At 35.5% G+C, this 7,704-nt stretch overlaps 1 protein-coding gene across 1 annotated transcript; it reads right to left on the bottom strand.

The window, feature by feature from the left end:
• Window positions 1-3,825: 3,825 nt before the first annotated feature.
• LOC131939939 (uncharacterized) lies at window positions 3,826-6,803 on the bottom strand. Its single transcript, XM_059298469.1, has 3 exons — window positions 6,650-6,803; window positions 5,348-5,520; window positions 3,826-4,748 (listed from the first exon to the last, which is right to left on the bottom strand). Exons 2-3 carry the CDS (start codon window positions 5,415-5,417, stop codon window positions 3,826-3,828), a joined length of 993 nt encoding a protein of 330 aa, XP_059154452.1. The 5' UTR covers window positions 5,418-5,520; window positions 6,650-6,803.
• Window positions 6,804-7,704: the final 901 nt, after the last annotated feature.

Raw genomic sequence — 7,704 nt, 5'->3', positions numbered from 1 at the left:
ATTTAGATTTTAGTGCACAAAAGAACACTTAACAAATTATACACAATGGCGTTGAAGTCTTTTTTTTTTACCATAAGCATTTCATTCATTAGACCAGTGGTTCCCAAACTTTTTCAAGGGGCGACCCTCTTTTATAAAAAGTAAGTGACCCGTGACCTCCATAGAATTAAAAAGCCGAAATTAGTATGGAAATTAATAAGCACTAAACAGAGGCGTAGCGACCCTTCCCGGCGCCCGGGGACAAACTTTCAATTTGGCGCCCCCCTCGGGAGCAAATGTTCAATTTGCAACCCCCCCCCTCAAACTTTCGATTTGCTCCCCCCTTCAAACTTTCGATTTGCACCCCCCCCTCAAAGGTCGGCGCCCGGGGACATATGTAACCCTACGCCTCTGGCACTAAAATAAGATTTTCTAGTACACTTTCTGAAGTAGATTGATGTTTCCATTAATAATACACTGACGATAGAAACCATGTTGATTGTATATGATCTTTAATCAGCCATCATGACGGAACAAGAATAGGAAGTCACATGACATAAACAAGGGACATCACTCAAAAACAATATTATAAATATGAGACTAATACAAGAAGAGTGAGTTCCCTTGACTTCACAATTCTCAATATATTACATCCCTTTACCCTTAGTAAACAACAACACAGCTCTCAATAGAACAAATGATAGTCTCCTAAAATCACCAAATATATTGTAACATGAACATTATATGATTTGAATCATTTGGTAGATTACACCCTTACAACAAATGCAAAATATGCTACAACATAATTAAAATACAAAATAATGATGTCAAAGTCCCCTTGACCTTTAAAATCATAGGTCTAGCTTATCTGGGACTTTGATTTTCCTGTTTGACCTTCTCAGTGGCTTTTGATTTGGTGACTCAAGATTCTGACCATCTGGACTCTCTAGCTCAGGAAGTCTAGGATCTAAATTATTAATTCCAGAATTTACATTTTCTGACTCTAGACTACTTGGTTCACTCATATCACAGAACTTGGTTGTGGAACAAACTGAGTTGGTGTGAACTGTTCAGATTTGGTGGGATTGACAGATTCACACTTATTATCTGCACAAGTTATTTTTAACTGGTCTGCATGTCTACGGACAACCAGTCCATCATTTGTTTTTACTTTATAAGACACATGTCCTGTACATTGAACGATTTGACCTGGCATCCATGTTTCCCCTCTCCCATAATTTCTCAGATACACATTCTCATTAACTCCAAATTCTCTTTCAATGGATGTTTTGTCATGATTTACTTTTTATGTATGTTGATGTTGGGAAACAGACCTTTGAACAGTTGAATGTAGTAGGTCAAGGTGAGTTTTAATTTCCCTACCACATAACAATTCGCATGGTGCAACACCTGTTGTTATATGAGGAGTTGTGCGGTATTTGGCTAAGAACCTGTTTACTCTTTCATGGTAGACGTTCTTCTGGGGATTCCGTCCCCCCCCCCCTCACCCCCACTCAGAAGATCTGCCTGAAAGAAGAATCTGAATGCGACTTTTGTCAAGTTCCGTTTTAAGTTAAATTTAAAAAAATTTGTCGCAGGATGTATATCTTTCCAGCTAAATTTTACTTCCCATCACTGTATTTTCTATGCTTTTGGAGATCGCTCACTGTCTGAAAGGAGGGAATGTATGCTAAATAATCGGGGTAAATGAGATGTTCGAGAGGTCGCCTAGATGAATGCAAGGCGAAGCTATGTGCGTTAACTGTTAGAACTTGAAATGTATCCAGTATTATTCCTGTGATTTTATTTTTTGTATTTACGCAGTTTATGTATAAATGCTATATCGAACTTTGGATGTTTCATTTCTGAATGAACTGTAATTTTTGTGAATTGCCCAATTGTAAATAAAGTTGTGAAATGAAACAGCACTTTATCGTCTATCTTGTAAGAATGAAGAACTCACAACAACATCTTGTTTTTACATCAACAATACCCTTCCTGGACAGGGAATGACTAGGATATAAAAAGAAATGTTTTCAACTTTAATAATATTAGATAATCTACTCTGGTTTCGTTCCGGCATCTCGTGTGAAACTGAAGTTTTCAAGCTAAAAATTTGTTCCCTTGGTCAGGCGTCAGAAATAGAAAATAAAGCCTTCCCCCCCCCCTCCCCTTCAATAAACTATTTCGGTCCGTACTATATATTTATATGCATATATGTATATATATATATATATATATATATATATATATATATATATATATATATATATATATATATATATATATATATATATATATATATAGAGAGAGAGAGAGAGAGAGAGAGAGAGAGAGAAAGAGAGAGAGAGAGATAAATACATGCATATAAATATATAGTATGGTATTATATACCCACGGAAAATTTTGCAAAGCGAAATTTTGTATCTGGTAAGCCGAACAAAAGTAAATAAACACAAAAATACAAATGCAAACTCACATGCTTAATCAAAAACGCAAACAGGACAGAAACACAAAAAACAAACACAAAAGAAAACACAGACATAAACAGTTGCAAACGCAAACTCAAACGATAACGCGACAATGGAAACGCAAACGCAAACACAAACGCAAACACAACGCACAAATAAACGCAAACGCAACATGCGAACGTAAACACACAAAAAAACAAACGCAATCAAACGGAAATCTGTAAACGCTTACTCAAAAACCCAAACTCAATCACTAACACAAACGCAAACACTTTATCAAAAAACGCTTTCCAGACAGTCCTCCCCAGAGAGAGAGCCTTCCCATGTTTACTAATTTAACCATCACTTTTAATAACACAAAAATACAAAACAAAAAATTTGAATTCAAGAGATTATAGAAATAATGTAAATAAAAGGCTTGTAAAAAATAAAACTATAACCCTCTGAACCGTCTAAACAGAAAGTAATAAAAATAATTATAACATTAACCGATTACAAACATCATAAGCCCTAACATATAAATCAATGCGAAAGGAATAAAAAAATACTTAAATTGCCATATTTAGCATTAGTTGAATTTCTTTTTAAACTACCTCCTCTGGCATAATTTTAAAATATTTACATTGATTAGTTATTTTCGACCCTACTGTTATTAAAATGAATCCATTTTTTCTAGGTATATAAGGGAAAATATTATTTGTCGTTGTTGTTTTAAATATATTTTTAGCAATATTAGTGTAATATTTTCTTCGCGTTCTTTTGTTAACGTACGCAAAGAGTTAAAACTTTGCAAACAATAAATTGTGTCTTTATAATAAATAAACCCATCTCCAGTTCTTATGACAATGCAATGAAAGTGAAATATGTGTTTCTGATTACTTTTCTGGCTCTAGAATCTGTAGCGATGACGGAAAGATGGAAGGAACGACTAACACTACCTCGCCACTTATGCTATGGACTAAGTGCATCCCCGTGCTTTGCAACGGTGAATATTTTTTAAATGTACCAGCTTGAAAATAGAACAAAGCCAAATACAAGCACAAACACAAAAGAAAACACAAATGCATGTTCAAACACAACGCAACATAAAATCAAACAAAAAACGCAATCGAAAAGGCAAATCTAACTTTAACGCAACACTCAAGTACAAAATCCAACTTTAACGCTAAGGCTCAATCTCTACCAATACTAAAAATTAAGAACGAAGAAGAAGAAGATCAAACAAAATTTAAAATATAAACAACCTTAATCCAAATTTAAATGAAAACTAGGTAGAACAGTCTAAAAAACAATCGGCGAAAAACCGTGCGCGAAGTTCAACACATTCAACAATATTAAAACGAAAATGTTTCAATGAACAGACAAGAACAAAAAACTAATACTCTATATCACCCCATATCCCACTGTAATTAAATCCCTCAGAGTAATCCACACTGCTAAAGTAAGAACATCCCGGCCTATAGACCAGAGCACCACTGCTACCTGGACAGGTGCTGTTTGTATATGTGTTCATGTAATATTTTATCACGTTATGATCCAACCCACTTGTCATTAAATGACCTACTGATACCTGCTTAGAACATCCATGAGGATGTGAAACTATAATGGTCAACCTGTCCACATCACGTCTATTGCTGTATTTGACACATACTTTATTACACATACTAAAAAACCTCCAAACCATTCTGTTCAGTTTATAACCTATCTCTATGTCATGTGTCACACAACAGAACTCACACGCTTCATCCCCAATGTTTGAACAACCCACCTTCCACCCGTAAATGTTGACCACTGGACTTTTATCATCATCAAACCACAACCTACAGCTGGACTGTCTCGCCTCACTTGAATCAAAAACCACATGTGTGGCTGTCACCACAATAACCCTCCACCACACTTTGCTGGGTGTGTCCGAGTAGTTACATTCAGGACATGGACAAGTTCTGTAGTTTTCCAATTCCTCTGTGCATTTGATTACACTTCTTACTGTCCCTGTCCCTGTATGCAGAGAGTTCTGTCCCCTGGTGTTGTAGCAAGGATATGGATCTTTAGTGCCTGGTACAAACTCTGGTCTGTCTGGACTGGTCAACTTAACGGATATCCTGACTGTTAGGTCAGCCAGGGCCTTTGTGAGATCATACAGTTTTTTGTCTTGATAACCAGAAGGAAAATGTTCAACACTTAATTGACAAACAGGTACAAAATTTTTATGGCCAGAATTTTTCTCACAGTTTGCCAGGTATAGCGGTAGATCTTTCACACTTTGACCTTCAAGACATTCTTGTACTTCGTGTGCACCTGTACATTTAAAGAACACAAATAAATTCGCTAACTATACATTCCATATTTGTATTTATCAAAGCCGTAAAATTTACTCTTTGGAGTTATTGAATACAATATCCGTCTTTCAAATTTTGATCAGGCCTAGTTAACTTAATTAATACATCAATAAATACATATTATTTGTAAAGAATTTCGCTGTGTTTTCTTCATCGGCTACATACTATTATAGTCATTTAGAAAGTTCTGATTGTAGAGATCAGCGCGAAGGAGTGTTGGTGCGAATGGTATATTGAAGACATTAGAAGGATTACTCAGTTTTGAAAGATAGTGACGTCTTTGGGTAGAGACTTAGTTGCTGTGCAGTTGTGTGTGAGTTAGCCTTATTTTGGTCGTCGTGGTAGAAGGACGTATATTGACCGGTGTGACTCACTCGTGAGATTGATTCGGGAGATGTAAATGTAGATACCAGAATAAATAAAAAGAGAAAGCTTTGTGTTCGTCTTATCGATAAGTTGTCTAGAATTGAAATGGTACAAAGACTACCTAAGGTTGTAACCTTGTCATATGGTAGTGATATGGTAGATCTATATGATATTGGATCAAGTGGCTCAAACCTCTCAAAGGGATGTCTTCACAGGCCATACTGTTGTGGGCATCTAGACTTGTCTTATCTTCACTAGCCATACTTTCCCTCTCTAACTTGGTTTCTTATTTGGTTTTGTGTAAACTTTGCCAGGCTATTTTATTATCCTTTGCAATAGATGCTCTGGGTACACTTTTGAATATCCTGGCGAATAAAATAAATGTTATTAAAATATGTCAAACCCTTGTAATTACATATCATAAGAAAGAGGAAATAGAGAAAGACGAATCTGTAGTCTTATTGTAAATAGGCTTTTGAAACTGACCTAAATGGTATTTATAGTAGGTCTGTAAACGACTACAGGACATTACCCCCCCGGAATATACCGCCCCCGGCATTTCACCGGCAATTACCCCCTGTCAATTACCCACCCCCGGGAATTACGCCCACCCCTCAAGTTAGAATCCTAACTCTAACTAGAATACTATACCCATATACTACTTTAATCCTAACCTTAAGAAAAAGACCAAAACCTAAGGATCCACCTCAGCCTAAAACTTAACACAAAACCAAAACCAACTTAGACATTGGTTTAAGAGTAACCCTATCCCTTGCCCTAGCTATAGCTATAGCTGACCCTTACCCTAACCCTAACCCTAACCCTAACCCTAACCCTAACCCTAACCCTAACCCTAACCCTAACCCTAACCCTAACCCTAACCCTAACCCTAACCCTAGCCCTAGCCCTAACTCTAACCCCAGCCCTGCCCGGGGGTAATGTCCTACCGGGCGGGGGGGGGGGGTAATTGACAGTAGGGTAATGCTCTCTTCCCGTGTAAACAAGACCGAAAAATAGCAAACCGATGTATTAGGAATTGTTTATTTATTTATTTTTCTTCAATTGAAATATTCGAAATGAAATAAATGACAGCATTTATTTAAACTATCAGACTATAATGTGTAATTAGTTCTAGCATTACATGGTGTGAAATGAGTTTTATGTTCATTCTTATTATTTTCTGTTAATAATTTAACTTACGTTATGTATTATTCGCTTATTAGTAATTTTTTAAAAATAATTTACATTCGCTTTTCTTTTTTTTTTTCAAGTTAACTTTATCTAGAGGAATTATGTAAATACAAATATAGTTAATATATTACGAATACAATGAAAACTTGCTGGTCAACAAACGTATAGGGCGTTATCCTTTATTTTTTAATTCAAACCAAATTCATATTAGGAAAGTTTGCCGGATGTTAATTCTAAAATATCGCAAGTTACCTACTTTATTGAATTATAAATCTAAAAAAAATTGAAAAAAGTTTGTGGTACCTTGTTTACAGTCGGTTCTCAAACACCAGGTCTCCCACTTAATGGTTAAGCAACAAATTTACTTTGAAAAAAGGTTCAACGATCGATCAATATTCGTCGTACCTAACACACTGACATATATTACATTCAAGAGTGGTTTATAAATCCTATTTAAGCTCATAGACTGGGATCAACATACAAGCTTAAGTGCGAATTCAGCCAACGGGCATGGGTTTTTAATTTTAACCATTACAACTCAGCTAACGAAAGCGGAATACAACTATATAATGTAAATATTATAATCTGTATGTACGCGTGATTTGTTATATCCTTGTTTAATTTTATGGGGTTTCCAGAAATGAAGTTACAACTTTCAATTTTGCTTTTGTGTGGCTACATACACCCTTTTACAGCTTCTCTTCTCCCAATATCAATTATCCCCTGATATCCATCACCACTTAAATTAACCCATACAAAGAAGAGGAGTAAACCGCAGAACCCTCTTCTCCGCTTTCGATTATTAAATGACCCCAAAGCTAATAGGCTAAATGATAATTACGACTTAATTTAATATGCTTTAGTATTGGGTAAATATTAGCGATGGGGGTAGGGCTAGGGTTAGTAGTTCGGTTCAGGTAAGTTAGTGTTATAATGTTAGTGAAGTTTAGAGTTTGTGATTAGAGTATCTTCCGGATAATAGTTCTAATGAGGGATGGGGATAGATTATTTTTCTGAATATTCTGAATATAATACAATCATCTTTCTTTTTATATAGAATAAAGTAAGAAATAAGATGTTATTGTTCGAAGTTCGTACAGTTTAGGCAGTCTATAGAATGCCTAGGCATTTTATTAAATGCTATCTTTCTCACTTTTTGTTTTGTTTTGTATATCATATTGTTTTTTGAAAGGTTATTACTAAGGTGATAAATTACAGCGGGTATTTGATAGGGGCATTTAATTTAGGGCCTAATGGCAGGGAATCAGTACAAAAGGCTAGTTTTCTTTCAGGTTAGGGTACAATACAGCCTCAAAGTACATGTCTCTCTTCCCGAATGAAATATAATACATAATAAA

This window comes from Physella acuta, unplaced genomic scaffold (assembly GCF_028476545.2).
Source record: "Physella acuta isolate Inbredline_101_S28 unplaced genomic scaffold, ASM2847654v3 ptg000303l, whole genome shotgun sequence".
NCBI lineage: Eukaryota > Metazoa > Mollusca > Gastropoda > Physidae > Physella > Physella acuta.
The sequence above is the reverse complement of the archived record's forward strand: the minus strand, read 5'-3'. Positions and strand labels throughout refer to the sequence as shown.

What these genes read in the sequence shown, in the direction of transcription:
- LOC131939939 (XM_059298469.1), bottom strand. Translation starts at nt 5,417, where the DNA reads ATGGCTAGTGAAGATAAGACAAGTCTAGATGCCCACAACAGTATGGCC. An exon ending in TGAAGACATCCCTTTGAGAG is followed by an intron (nt 4,749 to 5,347) that starts GTTTGAGCCACT and finishes TTAAATGTACAG; the next exon opens with GTGCACACGAAGTACAAGAA.